The following is a 17,727-nucleotide window of genomic DNA, read 5'->3' as shown; positions in this document are numbered from 1 at the left end:
CACCTTTAGCTATTTAAAAAGAAACTGTATTTTTCATAATTTCTAACTAAGCATTGAAATAAATTATACCCGAAGTTATGTGGCGCATGATGATTGAGCTTGCGGTATTTCTCGGCATCTGGTGTCCATCAGACCCGTGGCATAGTCAGCTTTCCACTTTTCAATTGCCATTATTTAGCCATAGCCAAAGGTAGTTCGTCAAATGCTGACACGTGTTTATCAAATTAGGAAGCGGTGAATATTTTACTTAGCACGATTAATACCGCTGGGATTATTTATTGGTAGTAACAACGCTGAGCTATTAGGATAATGAATTAAATTGAGAATCTACCGTTTCCGCTCTGAGTGTTGTTGCCATAATGGAAAACGTTGTCTTAATCTTGAAGAACGTGAAAAAGGCTACATTTGTAAATACTCAACATTCTTTGAAAATTTTACTTGGTGGGCTATATTAAACAATAAAGGTTTGACAGTATGTTTAATAACAAAATACTTCACAAAAAGGTGGTGTTAACTATGCCTTGCAAGATTTATACCGATTGTCTTGAATTTAACACAAGGGATAACATGATGAATTTCAATTGAATTTTGAACCAATATGCAAACACTTGAATAACTGTTCAGAGTTATATATTTTTATTCAGCATTTAAATTGTCCGGCTATATTTGAGCCCATATGTTCATATGCTTTGCATTGATAGCCAAATGTGAATCCAATTATTTCTAGTCAAGTATGTTCTTCGAGCATACCTTTCCAATTATATACCTTAGGGAAACTACTACTACATCGCAAATCCAGCCCTTTTATGTTAAAATCTTTTAGCTAAAAAGCTTAAAGTTATCAGTCCACCTAGGTGGCGGTCGGTCTGAGTGATCTCCCCTTGGTACATGGATTGGCGCCAAATCCCAGGAATATATCAGTCAATACTGTTGTGTAAGGCACTTTCACCATATTGATGTAACTGCAAGATGGCTGAGATTGGTGCATGTGTATTGTGATAAGGTAAGTATTCTCACAAAAGAAAATATTTTACTTGAAAAATGTTTACTTCCTTAAATACGTTACCCAATCATAATACCGTAGAAGAATAAGTAAGAGGTTGAGAGAGATACATCCTCTTATCCTGGAGATGCCAATTCCGATTGTCTAATGTATGTGAGACAGCTTCTAGATAATCCGACTGAAGACTCCATCTGTCGGGGACTTTTGGAATTCTACCTTGTCACTAATGTTCGTCATAAGTCGATCTCATCGAGAATTACCGTAAACTGAGGCATAAAAGAGCCATTCCGTTTGTACGAGTTCCTGCTTGCAAAACAATTAGTCTGCCAAGACATTAGCCAGCCTAGGAGAGGTCAAACTGAAACATAGCTTGCAGTTGAGGACACCGCATTAGAAGGTTCCAAACAATAATACAAAGGTCTGGCTAACAAATATTCCACTTTTCTATTTGAGATCAGTCACTACAGAAGTTATTGGGCAAGAATGAGAACTCTATTCCTGGGTAAGTTCGCTATTCATCATTAATCGATGTTCAAAATACGGCATCCATTTCACTGATGTGGAGATATAAACAATAATCCTGAGGCGGCCAAGCTCCTATATCAGTCCGAAGAAGGTAGGGAACTTGCTCCCCCAGAAACCCTGTGTTAGCTTCCGTAGTGATTGTGAATGCCGGGGGGGGGGGGAGCGGTTGCAGAGGTATCGCCGATGCGAATCCCAAGTGCCATCATGATGCATCCTCGAATGGTTGCCGATTAAGAGAATTGGGCCAATTGTCAAAATTCGGTATTCACTTGGCCCACATAATCATTGACATAAAAGCACAGAAAGCGACCAAGGAAGATGACGTCCGCTGCCGTAATGAGCAATTCTGGGCTGACGAATGAATATTCTAGCATATGGATGGCTCGAAAGAGGCACAGAACTCACCATTGCATGAATTCCAATCTTTCCCGTGGAATATATTCGTCTCTCTTTCACATAGAGGTCAGACCTAGTCTACCGAATCTTGAAAGGACACAAGGGTCAAGATGTTTTTTGTTGGCAAAAGATCGAGAATGAAAGGAGAGCAACACGTAGAATCATAACTTGCTCCAAAATATAACTGTTGTTTATAGCCTGTTGTAGACGAATCACACAACTTATGACCCGTTATTGTACTACATCGCAAACCCAAAAACATAACAGCTGGACTGAATGCGCTTTAGGCTAAGGATCAACTGATAAGTGCTGCAATGTAGCTAAAATAAATATGGCAAAAAGCTTAGTACATGCGCGGAACGTGATGCCGAGCCCCAAGGCATTACTGTTGGATTAACATGACATGATGGTAAACCGTCCCCATTCAGCCATGAAAGATTGGAGTCTTCTTCTCACTGTGATCTGCGAGAAGGGTACAAATGGGAGGGGGCTGTATGTATATCATTGAGATAGGGATGATCTCGTGGTACGCTGGTGATGCGATCAACCTCTCTTATTCGTTCACTTAGTTGTGACTTTGTTTCTTATTTCTCCGCTGTACCTGAGACTGAGAGGCATGGTGATATGCTGCGTCTTTCGTCAACATGATCATTAAAAAGAATAATAGATGATAAAAGTTTAAGCATATCTTGTGCCATGATTGTAAGATCAGGATAGAGAGCATTGCCTCTTTTTTCCACCCCTTGTAAGTTCATGGCTGTTCTTAAAGTTATGAATGCTGTGCCTCTGTTATGAAGTCGACCATCCTATGAATATGCGCCGCTTTTTCCATTGACTAAACTCTTGGGGGTGGGGTGGGGGGGCTTTGAACTGGTATTGTGATTATCATGGATAAGTTGTAGTCGAGGGCCCAACGACCCTTTTTATATGTCTGTGCGAGAGGGTACTTTGGCTTATCGCTCAGTTCTTTCCCTCGCTAAAAGCAATTGAAATAGAGTTGAACCCGGAAGTGGCAAGGTCTATAGGAATCGTCAATAACGACGTATCCTGTGGTGGTAATCCATAACGATTATGATTGTGGAAGGAATACAAAATTGAATCTTCCATAGATAAGTTTCACCTGATGTCAGAACTCTAGACCCAACATGTGATGTATAGAAAAGAAACAAGGAGTCAAATGGGATTGGGCCCGGAACTTCTGTTCAGTACTGCAAGGCGGAGGTTGGCTCATCCTGGCCTACAAGTAAAATCATTACAGCTTGGTTCCCCGGACGCTAAGAATGTTTTGATATAGTAAACTCACTTTCATGTACCCGTCGTCGTGGAATTACACATGTGTTTTCTATAAGCAATAGAGACTTGCAAGCGGATAAAAAGTAAGCATAGCCCGAACTTAATGTGAAGTCGCATAGGCTACCAGTGCAAGTACCTAAATGTGTGACAACGATACAGTGTTAGAAAATTGCAATGGTGGAACTCTATTAGCATAGGAAGAGAACAATTTGGAAATGTAGATGGAATATACTTACCTTAGAAGTGAAAAATTCATCCAGCTTAAAATGTTATATCTTCCAAAGAGTTTCTGGCTTTTGCGAGTTCTTTCGTTATTCATGGCACGAGCGGAATTTGTAATTGAGAAACTCTTGGGATTTGGTTCCAATCACCCTAACAAGGAGAGATCACTCTATCCGACCACCACCTAGGTTGGCAGATAATTTTAGATTTTGGCTAAAAGTTCCTAACCTGGGTGGGCTGGATTTGAGAGACAGTAGTAGTTCTCCTAAGGTATTTGATTGGATAACGTATATAATGAAGAAGGAAGGATACAAAGACAATGGAAAACTCCGGTCGTCAAATAAAAAACAAAAGATATTTACAACAAAGTTTGGTCCAGTTGAGAGTATCTGGCAAAGACCAAGTTCCTTTAGACAAAGTTCCGTGCCCATTTGATCGTCCGTTGCTTCGTCACGAATACCCCATCTCATGTCCACCACCTGGAACTCGTACCCAAGCTGCTGACAGAACGAATTCAGCTGCGGGTACGCTTGCTCCATCAGATAGTTTCGCTCATTCGTCGTATCTACATTTGGCAAGAAAATATAACCCCCATAAATATTATGTATTATTATTGATGCATAGTTTATTATATGTGTTGATGGATGTATGAACGTAAATTTGTATTTATATATTGTTATGTATACCATTTTTGTTATTATTATTATTATTGTTATTGTTATTGCTATTATTATTATTATTAGTAGTAGCAGTAGTAGTAGTAGTATAGTAGTAGTAGTATTCATGAATATAATTCTTAAGTGTAACTTCGTTAACCATATTTAAAGTACTAATAATCATAATGAATGGGTTTGTACTGTAAGATGAGCCATGTACCAAGTGCGTCGATTCATTCATAAAGTTTCAAGATTGAGTTGCACTATTGTTCAAGTAAACATCACATGATGTAGTCGGAGGTTGTGGATTTTCTGAAGAGGACGGGTCAATCTATTTTTTAAAACTAGTTTAACCCACGTGACCTTGTTTACAGTTCAGATAATTCTGGAAGGAGTATGTGTCTCTCAAATTGCATCACGAAAAAGTAATTTATGTTAGAAAATTATTCCGTGGAATTGTGCAGTCTTACTAGTAAACGTCAGTAATGGAAGTTATTTTTAGAAAGGATTCATTTATTAAAGTGAATCATTCGTTGGAATTACAGTGCTTGACCACCATTCGGAATACCATTGAAACTCATTCGGAGTCATCGATACTTGCAGGATGTTTTCTAATTTCATGGTGTTTGTTTTTGTACTCATATCATTATATGTTTTTTATCTTATATGTGTTGTCTAATGTTGTAAAGCGCTTAGAGCTTCTAAAGATTAGGCGTTATACAAAGTCATTATTATTATTATTATTATTATTATTATTATTATATATATGTATATATATATATATATATATATATATATATATATATATATATATATATATATATATATATATATATATATATATATATATATATATATATATATATATATATATATATATACAGAGAGAGAGAGAGAGAGAGAGAGAGGTATGGCATTCCGAAGACTGTTAAGTAGGAGATATGTTTGTCATTTACAAGTGGATGGGTGAACTGACAGATGAAGAAACGGAAGGAGTAGAGTGATCACGGCGCTTTGTGAATTTTGTTCCTTTTCTATGTCACCGCCTCTATCCCCAATGACTATTACTTATTTTTGCAAGCAAGCCACGTACTCTGTACAACCCATGGATTATTAATTTAAAATACTTTTTCAACTATCTTGCAAACCAGTATAATAAAAAACAATGTTAGCAAACAAACAAAAAGCAAAAAAAAAAAAAAAAAAAAAAATAGCAACAAAATTCTTCATTTCCAGAAATAAACAAATATGCCTATTTTTTCGACTACCATAAAAAATACACAACAAAAGCTCGAAACATAATGTGGTCGAAATGTGATCCAGTTGGAGAAACGATTCCAACGAACACATATGCGACCTCCCACGATGTTTCCGATCTGCTGGAGAGGAAATGGAGATGCACATTGCTAAAAAAAAAACATATACCACGATAAGCATGCGTCGGATATAGCAAATCTTCCACAAAGGCGAAACCGACAATCTTCGGACAGAATTACATCCAGTATCCGATATATTTGTAGACGGTCGATACCTATGGCGTCTTCTCTCCGATATCCGATATCCAGGTATCGCATGCATACACGAGGAGGAGGAGCTGCCTTATCTGCTGCCGGACCAGGAGCAAAAGCAATTCTCTCCAATATTCGCGTACATCCATCTATAAACAGTTTGCCTTATGCCCTATATGCTCGTATTGATTCTACGACTCCGTACAATGGACCAGTACCATCTCTGTACCGATCTAAAATCTATACTGCAAAATGAACCGAATGCACTCAATGTGTTCAGATTCAAAAATCTAAACACAGTCATACCAGCGTCGATTTTGTCATTCAAGGTAGACACAGCCAATATTCCAACCATCGAACGGTTCCAAATGCTGCCGTGATTTTTGCAATCTCTAAGCACAGACGAAATTCGTTTCATTGCAATAGATGATACCAACGACTACCTTGGTTGCCTAGATTGACCCGCAATGGTACAACATCTACAAAACAAAGACGAATTCACGTCGAACCTGCCTATAGTTATCGATATCATGCTGCGATACTTTCTGACAAACTCTGTTGTTGGAGAATACGAGTTATCGAATGAGTGCTCTCGATTCACCTGCGGATGAGCTGTGATGTGATTTGGATTTTTAACGTAGCTTTAACAATTTTTCACTCATATCACTACGATGTCTGCAATGCGGCGGTTTATAGTGATGTCTAGCACTGGGGCTCCATGCCGCAGACATGTAGCATGATGTCCTATCCAGTCACATTATCGTGACACCAGGCCGACCAGTCCTAACACTAAGCTCTTAATGCTGAGCGCCAAGAGAGGCAGCTGTTAGTACCATTTTTGTAAGTCTTTGGTATGACTCGTCCGGGGATAGAACCCACGACCTCCCGCATCCGAGGCGGACGCTCTAACCACTCGGCCACCGGAGCGGTGATACACCTGCGGAAATCGGTAGAGTAATTAAACCTGTTACGTCTTTAAATAATAATGTCCTATCACGAAGTAAAGGTCGGCCTTAGCGAATCAGCTGGGAAAAATAAAATAAATAAACGCAATAAAAACAATTAATTTGAATTATCCTCGTTGAGGCGTTAATGGCTGCCGGAACTGCGTCCAGGATGGCATTGAAAAAGGCAGTGGGAAGAGGGTTTGATAGGTTTATAAAAAGGAAAATGCCATCAAATACCAGGAACAAGTCGTCGAATACCGTCGGGAATATGTCTTTAATTACCCAGTACAAAACGCAGACGGTCATGCACCCATTGAGAAATCTTGAGTTACTAATGGTAGAATCAGCCAGGCATTTTCGTTGTGTTTTTACTGGAGATGAACTTGCATCGATGGTGCCACGTACGCTCGACCTAAATTTGACAACAGAACTCACTGGGTCACATATATGGAGACACCTCGACATCGACTGTATTTTGACTCATATGGCTTTGCACCACCCGTTGAAGTTGTTAATTATTTAACAAAGAGCACTAGCGCCCCAGTGATGGACCTGGACGAAACCATTATTTTACTCACTATACTCAGTTGGATACACGAACATGTGGTCATCTTGTTGTTGAAGCGTTGCATGCACAGGCAGTAAACAATGTTTCCTCACCACGAACCCCGCAAACACTTCACATTAAAGTACGTTTAATATTATACAAAATGTCAATTAACGTTTATGGACGTTACTCAGCTGGACTCGGTGCTGATGTGGAGCTAAATGGTTTGCCACGAACGCGGATTTGATTGAATTTACTGGTCGTGATGGTTGTGGTGGTGAGCTTTTGATTTTGAAGGTCAAACCGGTAAATTTAAAAAGTCTAATGTTGACATGTTGAGACCACTGAAAACGGTGGAATCATCGACAGCGGCGTGTCGGTTGCGTTTATCAAAGAGTGTGACGATGATGCTAATGCCGCAAAAAAAAAAAACAACAGTAAATGGATAACAGATCGCAAATGTGCCACAACGTGTAATAATTTTGTATATTACTTCCAAATGAGATTTCACCAGTAAAAAAGTAATTAGTTGGCAGCTTTAATAAGAGGTCAACTTATTTTCCCTGATGTAAATGGCTTATATATACCTCAGTCTCAAATCTTAAAGGTGCGCAAGTCCGTAAAGTATTTATTCATCTTATGTGGTTTTTCTGTTGAATGGGTTTCAGTAACAACGCTCAATAACTTACATCCAGTGTGGAGAACGTACAACACCTTACCAATTAGACAGTAAGGTTAATAAAGTATATATGCGAAGTCATTATCATCAGACGTTCGAAGCGATTCAATTCGAATGGTTCAACATTTTTCCACTTTGGTTCTTTAACGCTTTGTTAGTTGTGTTTAAGATTAGATGATGGATTCTGACCACTGTGATGAGGTTTCAGAATTTACCGACCGGGTGTTAGACCACTTGGCAGCGGATCTTAATGTCTATTGTAATTCTGTCCCACTTTTCGACGAATATCTGCTTCAGAATGGTGTTATCAGACTCTAATATACACTCAAATACGGTATAGTTCAGAGTCAAATAGAAAGCAAGCGGTAGGATTACCAACTCAAGGTCAGCTTGGAATCATCATAGGTGAACGTAAAAACGCTCAATCGTTGACTGCACCACCAGGTGCAAAATTACTCTGAGATTGCTTTTACAAAGACGAAGCGGAATTTACCACTGTATCTACTCCGGTTATGTTCGCTGACAAATATTTAACACCAACATTGACTTAGCTAAAAGAAAAAGGACAGATCACCAATGTTATTCAGCAAAGACGGACTTGTTAGGGTAATAGTTAGTGGACAAAGACGTTCGTTAGAAGCAAAAGATCCAGGTGTAATAGGTGTTTTTAAATGAAAATGACGCTAGACGCCCAGATGCGAAATCGCCTGAAATTTAAATATTTCCCAAGAAGATATTTTATATAATTGTATGACATTTGTACCAGTAAAGAATGACAATTTGTTAGATCTGCGTGTGCGTAATGCACCTGGACGTGATGAGTCCGGACATGGTTGTAATTGTATTATTAACAGAAGAAGTATGAAGGAAAGGATCCTCAATGTTACCGACGTGAACAAATAATCGAAGCGGAGCAACAACTGCAAAATGAAATCACAAAAAGAACCGCGTTGATAACGAAATACAAACGCGTGTGCTTGTTAGTATAGTATATTTGCGGGCTTTCAGCAGCAACAAATGTTGGTCTTGGTGTGACAGGACTCACTGCGACAGAATCATAGTGGGTGCACCACTCGGAGTTATTGTTAAGGCTATATCGATATTAACCGGTGTTTCGTGTGGTGCTAGAAAATTAATTTCGATTCCATTACACACACAAATACGTGTCTATTCAGAACTACTTGCAGCGGCACAAAGTAGTGTAAACACGATTAGTAAACTGTATTCGGTGGATCTCGAGGATAAAATCCTTAACGCGGTCGAATTCGATAATGTATTTGCGGAAGTAGAAAATCACCAACAACTCCGAGCGCAAAGAATAAACCGTGCTGTTGCGGATATACAGACAATAGAAGTCGAGTAAAACATACAAACCAACAACAATATGTCATAGCGGTTTTGTTGGTTACTGCTGAGCATCACTATATGACTCTAGCTGCTTGATTAATGCTAATAATCCACGAGTTGCGCATAGTATTTGGCTTGCTTGCTAAAATAAATCAAAGTGAGGAGGAATAGAGGTGTGATCTAGAAAAGCAACCAAAAAATCTAAAACCACCATAATCACTCTGCTGAAGGATCTAATCTGACGCCGTCAGGTCAAAGATAGAAAACTGTGAAATCAAAGTTAGATTAATAAGATATTTGTGAAGTACAATCCATCTTAAAATGCATATGAATAAAGCAAAGAAAACACCTGTGAACGTGCTACTGGTAAAAATTCTGACGATCTTAGCAGATGATGGACATTCAATGTTGACGTTGCCATGAAGAGCCATGTAAGATGCCGACACTGTTGGGTTCTGCATTAGTGTCGCTTTCATATCGTTAATTTTCTTCAACTTCGCTTTCATTTCATTTAAACGTTCTTCCTTTGACATGGCTGACGATCTTAACAGCCTCTCTTTAGTATTCTGTCTTTGCAGCATACCTGGTGCAGCATAAAATAAAGAATGAGCGTTTTCTGTGATGTGATAGTTGACTGACTGAATGATTATTTGAATGGCTGATTGGTAATTTCTGTTTACGGACATAAAAGCACTTTCAAGTAAATACATATATATATATATATATATATATATATATATATATATATATATATATATATATATATATATATATATATATATATATATATATATAATGAAATATCGGATATTACGAAGTACACACACACACACATATTCGAACTCGCGCACTTCTGCGCTTACTTCATTTTGCATATGCTCCAATATTGGGAAAAACGCAACTACTGTTATTAACATTTTAAAGTAGTACATATTTCTTACATTTCTGTCAATGTAACGTAATTGCTTTAACAGGGAGTACAAATTATTACTATTCAATGCATATAGCTACACAAATGGGGGTACGGGATGGCAATAAACCTCTATATAGATAACTTTCAAACATACTGATATGTTTCTTAAATCGGTGATAAAGTGATGATTACACTCACCTCTTGTTATGGGAGTCTGTAATTCAGCTGTATGTGTCTGTAGCGCAAGGGTTGATGAATGATGGAGGGCTGGCTGTAGTGAAACAGGGCCACTTGCAGTTTTACTCTGACCGACATCGCTTTAAATAATAATAACATAATAATAATAATAATAATAATAATAATAATAATAATAATATGCTTCATCATCATAATAATAATAATGTAAACTCCATTTAAAACGAAATCAGGTTTAATGAAATATCGGATATTACGAAGTACATCAGAAGTTCCTTTCACGTGATTTATATAACAATTTTCCTCGGTCTTTCGCCAATATTTGCAATGGACTCGCACAAAAGAATTGTTGTCAATGAAGGGTTCTCAAAAACATGCTAACACCATAAGTCATTTTCCAATGGTCAAACAAAGAACCACACATTTACGAGACTCTATTTTCACATTTCTATGGTTTCAATTCCTTCACATTAGTTATATTTATCTGCATGCAAACTACACCGTTCATTGGCAGTTAGTTAGGTATAGCAGGTGCGTCCTGTATTTGTTCCTATTAAAGCATTATCGTGTCTTCAGACGTCATTTTTGTGTCATGCCAATCTGAAATATTTTTAAAAAGGTATGCAATGTACAGTATCAAATATTTTCCAAAGTGACCATGGAGATATATGAGCGAAGTCTGTACAGTTTTAGATACTTCTACCTTTTCTCCCACATAATATAATTTATTGGTAAATCTTTTTAAACAAGAAATAACGGTCATATGAAAACTTTTAATAGCTCAATTCTGTTTAAATGACAAATGGGACACGTAAATGACAAACGGAACACGTAAATGATAAATGGAACTCATAAATAACAAATGAGATATTTAATGAGACCGATCGAGAAATGAATGTCTTCGTTCACGTACATTCTTAAATTTGGACAGGACACAGCATCACCACCCCCGTTTTTTTTTCCTATACTTTCTTTGTATCAAGGAGGTATGCAGTAGTTATGTTGAAACAAGGGACACCCATACGAAATGTCACCACTCTAACACACTGTATTTAAACCAAGGTAGTACTAAGTAAAACAACAAAATCAAAGTATTTGTGCAAATTGTAACTCGTCAATATTTGAAGCATTATCTGAATCGTCACGAAGGAATCGACTTCTTATCCAGGAAATAATATCCAAAAACCAGTTTGGTTGTAAGCGCCAGTAAATGTAAGAAACAATATAAAATCATAATAAATTGTAAAGAGCAGAAGAAAATTCAAAAATAAAACAAACATTAGGCATATTTTGATTTTAATACCTACGCGTTAGTTTGTTCGTTCGTCAACCCTATTAGCACGTTAGTGGATAAAACATATTTTCACAACTTTTGCCCCTTAAACTACGGTAAAGACTTTAAATAAAGCAGTCTAAAATGTTCATGATATGAATTCGAGGATGAAATGTACTTCTTTTGTCCTATTAACATTTGTTGTTTTTATTTTGGTAACGGTACTAAACTATTCTGAAGAAAACGGCGTTTTGAAAAGCATAATTTTTTGACGAAACTTGGAATATCCTCCTATTCTAATAGACAACAATGAAGACATGGTGCACATCATCACTCCACCTTCCTGAAGACTACAAGAAGAACATGAAGCTTGCAATTATTTCATCGTCCTGTAGACTACAAGAAGAACATGGAGTTTGTCATTACTTCATCTTCCTGTAGACTACAAGAAGAACAAGAAGCTTGCTATTATTTCATCTTGCTGTAGAATACAAGAAGAATATGAAGCTTGTTATTATTTCATCGTCCTATAGAGTACAAGAAGAACAAGGAGTTTGTCATTACTTCATCTTCCTGTAGAACACAAGAAGAACATGAAGCTCGTTATTATTTCATCGTCCTGTAGACTACAAGAAGAACATGGAGTTTGTCATTATTTCATCTTCCAGTAGACTACAAGAAGAACATGAAGCTTGCTATTATTTCATCTTCCTATAGACTACAAGAAGAACAAGAAGCTTCTTATTATTTCATCTTCCTGCAGAATACAAGAAGAACATGAAGCTTGTTATTATCACATCTTCCTGCAGACTACAAGAAGAACAAGGAGTTTGTTATTATTTCATCTTCCTGTAGAATACAAGAAGAACGTGGAGTTTGTAATTACTTCACCTTCCTGTAGACTACAAGAAGAACAAGAAGATTGCTATTATTTCATCCTCCTATAGACTACAAGAAGAACAACAAGCTTATTATTATTTCATCTTCCTGCAGAATACAAGAAGAACATCAAGCTTGTCATTACTTTATCTTCCTGTAGACTACAAGAAGAATATGAAGCCTACTATTATTTCATCTTCCTGTAGAATACAAGAAGAACAAGAAGCTTGTTATTATTTCATCTTCCTGTAGACTACAAGAAGAACATGGAGTTTGTCATTACTTCATCCTCCTGTAGACTACAACAAGAACATGCAGTTTGTCATTACTTCAGCTTCCCGTAGACTACAAGAAGAACATGATGCTTGCTATTATTTCATTTTCCTGTAGAATACAAGAAGAATATGAAGCTTGCTATTACTTCATCTTCCTGTAGACTACAAGAAGAATATGAAGCTTGTTATTATTTCATCTTCATGTAGACCACGAAAAGAATAAGGATCTTGCTATTACTTCATCTTCCTGTAAACTACAAGAACATGGAGTTTGTCATTACTTCATCTTCCTGTAGACTATAAGAAGAACATGGAGTTTCTCATTACTTCATCTTCCTATAGACTAAAAGAAGAACATGGAGCTTGCTATTATTTCATCTTCCTGAAGACTGCAAGAACATGAAGCTTCTTATTATTTCATCTTCCTGTAGCCTACAAGAAGAACATGGAGTTTGTCATTACTTCATCTTCCTGTAGACAACAAGAAGAACATGGAGTTTGTCATTACTTCATCTTCCTGTAGACTACAAGAAGAACATGGAGTTTCTCACTACTTCATCTTCCTGTAGACTACACGAATAATATAAAGCTTGCTATTATTTCATCATCCTATAGACTACAAGAAGAATATGAAGCTTGTATTATTTCAGCTTCCTGCAGACTACAAGAAGAACAAGAAGCTTGTTATTATTTCATCTTCCTCAAGAATACAAGAAGAACATGGAGTTTGTCATTACTTCATCTTCCTGCAGACTACAAGAAGAACATGGTGTTTGTAATTACTTCATCTTCCTATAGGCTACAAGAAGAACATGCAGCTTGCCATTATTTCATCTTCCTGAAGACTGCAAGAAGAACATGAAGCTTGTTATTATTTCATCGTACTGTAGAATACAAGAAGGACATGGAGTTTGTCATTATTTCATCTTATTCTAGACTACAAGATGAAAATGGAGTTTGTTATTTATTCATCTTCCTGTAGACTACAAGAAGGACATTGAGTTTGTCATTACTTCATCTTCCTGTAGACTACAAGAAGAATATGAAGCTTGCTATTATTTCATCTTCCTGTAGACAACAAGAAGAACATGGAGTTTGTCATTACTTCATCTTCCTGTAGACTACAAGAAGAACAAGATGCTTGCTATGATTTCATCTTCCTATAGACTACAAGATGAACAAGAAGCTTGCTATTATTTCATCTTCCTGTAGAATATAAGAAGAACATGAAGCTTGCTATTATTTCATCTTCCTGTAGACTACAAGAATAACATGGAGTTTGTTATTATTTAATCTTCCTGTAGACTACAAGAAGAACAAGATGCTTGCTATTATTTCATCTTCCTATAGATTACAAGAAGAACATGAAGCTTGTAATTATTTCATCTTCCTGTAGAATAGAAGAAGAACATGAAGCTTCTTATTATTTCATCTTCCTGTAGACTACAAGAAGAACAAGAAGCTTGCTATTATGTCATCTTCCTATAGATTACAAGAAGAACATGAAGCTTGTAATTATTTCATCGTCCGGTAGACCACAAGAAGAACATGGAGTTTGTCATTACTTCACCTTGGTGTAGACTACAAGAAGAACAATAAGCTTGCTATTATTTCATCCTCCTATAGACTACAGTAAGAACAAGAAGCTTCTTATTATTTCATCTTCCTGCAGAATACAACAAGAACATGAAGCTTGTTATTATTTCATCTTCCTGTAGACTACAAAAAGAACATGGAGTTTGTTATTATTTCATCTTCTTGTAGAATACAAGAAGAACGTGGAGTTTGTCATTACCTCATCTTCCTGTAGACGACAAGAAGAACTGAAGCTTGCTAGTATTTCATCTTCCTGTAGAATAAAAGAAGAACAAGAAGCTTGTTATTATTTCATCTTTCTGTAGACTATAAGAAGAACATGGAGTTGTCATTACTTCATCCTCCTGTAGACAACAAGAAGAACGTGGAGTTTGTCATTACTTCATCTTCCTGTAGACGGCAAGAAACACATGAAGCTTGTTATTATTTCATCTTCCTGTAGACTACAAGAAGAACAAGAAGATTGCAATTATTTCATCCTCCTATAGACTACAAGAAGAACAAGAAGCTTATTATTATTTCATCTTCCTGCAGAATACAAGAACATGAAGCTTGTCATTCTTTGATCTTCCTGTAGACTACAAGAAGAATGTGGAGTTTGTCATTACTTCATCTTCCTGTAGACTACAAGAAGAATATGAAGCCTGCTATTATTTCATCTTCCTGTAGAATACAAGAAGAACAAGAAGCTTGTTATTATTTCATCTTCTGTAGACTACAAGAAGAACATGGAGTTTGTCATTACTTCATCTTCCTGTAGACTACAATAAGAATATGAAGCCTGCTATTATTTCATCTTCCTGTAGAACACAAGAACAAGAAGCTTGTTATTATTTCATCTTCCTGTAGACTACAAGAAGAACATGGAGTTTGTCATTACTTCATCCTCCTGTAGACTACAACAAGAACATGGAGTTTGTCATTACTTCATCCTCCTATAGACTACAAAAAGAACAAGAAGCTTATTATTATTTCAACTTCCTGCCTAATACAAGAAGAACATGAAGCTTGTCATTATTTTGATCTTCCTGTAGACTACAAGAAGAACATGGAGTTTGTCATTACTTCATCTTCCTGTAGACTACAAGAAGAATATGAAGCCTGCTACTATTTCATCTTCCTGTAGAATACAAGAACAAGAAGCTTGTTATTATTTCATTTTCCTGTAGATTACAAGAAGAACGTGGAGTTTGTAATTACTTCATCTTCCTGCAGACTACAAGTAGAACATGCAGCTTGCCATTATTTCATCTTCCTGAAGACTGCAACAAGAACATGAAACTTCTTATTATTTAATCTTCCTGCAGAATACAAGAAGGACATGGAGTTTGTCATTATTTCATCTTCTTGTAGACTACAAGAAGAACATGGAGTTTGTCATTTATTCATCTTCCTGTAGACTACAAGAACAATATGAAGCTTGTTATTATTTCATCTTCCTATAGACTACAAGAAAAATATGAAGCTTGCGATTATTTCATCTTCCTATAGACTACAAGAAGAAAAAGAAGCTTGTTATTATTTCATCTTCCTGTAGAATACAAGAAGAACATGAAGCTTGTTATTATTTCATCTTCCTGTAGACTACAAGAAGAACAAGATGCTTGCTATTACTTCATATTCCTATAGATTACAAGAAGAACAAGAAGCTTGTTATTATTTCATCTTCCTGTAGAATAGAAGAAGAACAAGAAGCTTGTTATTATTTAATCTTCCTGTAGACTACAAGAAGAACAAGAAGCTTGCTATTATGTCATCTTCCTATAGATTACAAGAAGAACATGAAGCTTCTTATGATTTCATCTTCCTGTAGAATACAAGAAGAATATGAAGCTTGTAATTATTTCATCGTCCGGTAGACTACAAGAAGAACAAGGAGTCTGTCATTACTTCACCTTCCTGTAGACTACAAGAAGAACAAGAAGCTTGCTATTATTTCATCCTCCTATAGACTACAAGAAGAACAAGAACCTTATTATTATTTCATCTTCCTGCAGTATACAACAAGAACATGAAGCTTGTTATTATTTCATCTTCCTGTAGAATACAAGAAGAACATGAAGTTTGTCATTACTTCATCCTCCTGTAGACTACAAGAAGAACGTGGAGTTTGTCATTACTTCATCTTCCTGTAGACGACAAGAAGAACCTGAAGCTTGCTATTATTTCATCACCCTGTAGAATAAAAGAAGAACAAGAAGCTTGTTATTATTTCATCTTCCTGTAGACTACAAGAAGAACGTGGAGTTTGTCATTACGTCATCTTCTTGTAGAGGACAAGAAGAACATGAATCTTGCTATTATTTCATCTTCCTGTAGAACAAAAGAAGAACAAGACGCTTGTTATTATTTCATCTTCCTGTAGACTGGAAGACGAACATAGAGTTTGTCATTACTTCATCTTCCAGAAGACTACAAGAAGAACATGAAGCTTGTTATTATTTCATCTTCCTGTAGACTACAAGAAGAAGAAGAAGATTGCTATTATTTCATCCTCCTATAGACTACAAAAAGTATAAGAAGCTTATTATCATTTCAAATTCCTGCCTAATACAAGAAGAACATGAAGCTTGTCATTTTTTTGATCTTCCTGTAGACTACAAGAAGAACATGGAGTTTGTCATTACTTCATCTTCCTGTAGACTACAAGAAGAATATGAAGCCTGCTATTATTTCATCTTCCTGTAGAATACAAGTACAAGAAGCTTGTTATTATTTCATCTTCCTGTAGACTACAAGAAGAACATGGAGTTTGTCATTACTTCATCCTCCTGTAGACTACAACAAGAACATGGAATTTGTCATTACTTCATCTTCCTGTAGACTACAAGAAGAACATGAAGCTTTTTATTATTTCATCTTCCTGTAGAATACAAGAAGAATATGAAGCTTCCTATTATTTCATCTTCATGTAGGCTACAAGAAATATATGAAGCTTGTTATTATTTAATCTTCATGTAGACTACGAAAAGAACATGGATCTTGCTATTGCTTCATCTTCCTGTAGACTACAAGAAGAACATGGAGTTTCTTATTACTTCATCTTCCTGTAGACTACAAGAAGAACATGGAGTTTGTCATTACTTCATCTTCCTATAGACTAAAAGAAGAACATGCAGCTTGCTATTATTTCATCTTCCTGAAGACTGCAAGAACATGAAGCTTGTTATTATTTCATCTTCCTGTAGAATACAAGTAGAACATGGAGTCTGTCATTATTTCATCTTCCTGTAGACTACAAGAACATGGTGTTTGTCATTACTTCATCGTTTTGTAGACGACAAGAAGAACATGGAGTTTGTCATTACTTCATCTTCCTGTAGACTACACGAAGAATATAAAGCTTGCCATTATTTCATCATCCTATAGACTACAAGAAGAATATGAAGCTTGTATTATTTTATCGTCCTGTAGATTACAAGAAGAACAAGAAGCTTGTTATTATTTCATCTTCGTGTAGAATACAAGAAGAA

The 17,727-nt window shown here is 36.4% G+C and overlaps 1 protein-coding gene across 1 annotated transcript in view; it reads right to left on the bottom strand.

Moving 5' to 3' along the window:
- The window catches only part of LOC149795158 (NACHT domain- and WD repeat-containing protein 1-like), a 73,048-nt gene that overhangs the window by 46,017 nt on the left and 9,304 nt on the right, over window positions 1–17,727 (bottom strand). Inside the window, 4 exon segments of the mRNA XM_089963763.1 lie at window positions 3,802–4,004; window positions 9,473–9,706; window positions 10,235–10,353; window positions 14,454–14,507. Of these exon segments, the coding sequence (XP_089819889.1) occupies window positions 3,802–4,004; window positions 9,473–9,706; window positions 10,235–10,353; window positions 14,454–14,458 (561 nt within the window). The 5' untranslated portion in view covers window positions 14,459–14,507.

Source organism: Sinohyriopsis cumingii, chromosome 7 (assembly GCF_028554795.1).
Source record: "Sinohyriopsis cumingii isolate HCF-2022 chromosome 7, ASM2855479v2, whole genome shotgun sequence".
NCBI lineage: Eukaryota > Metazoa > Mollusca > Bivalvia > Unionida > Unionidae > Sinohyriopsis > Sinohyriopsis cumingii.
Note: the sequence above shows the minus strand (reverse complement) of the source record. Positions and strands in the feature narration are given on the sequence as shown.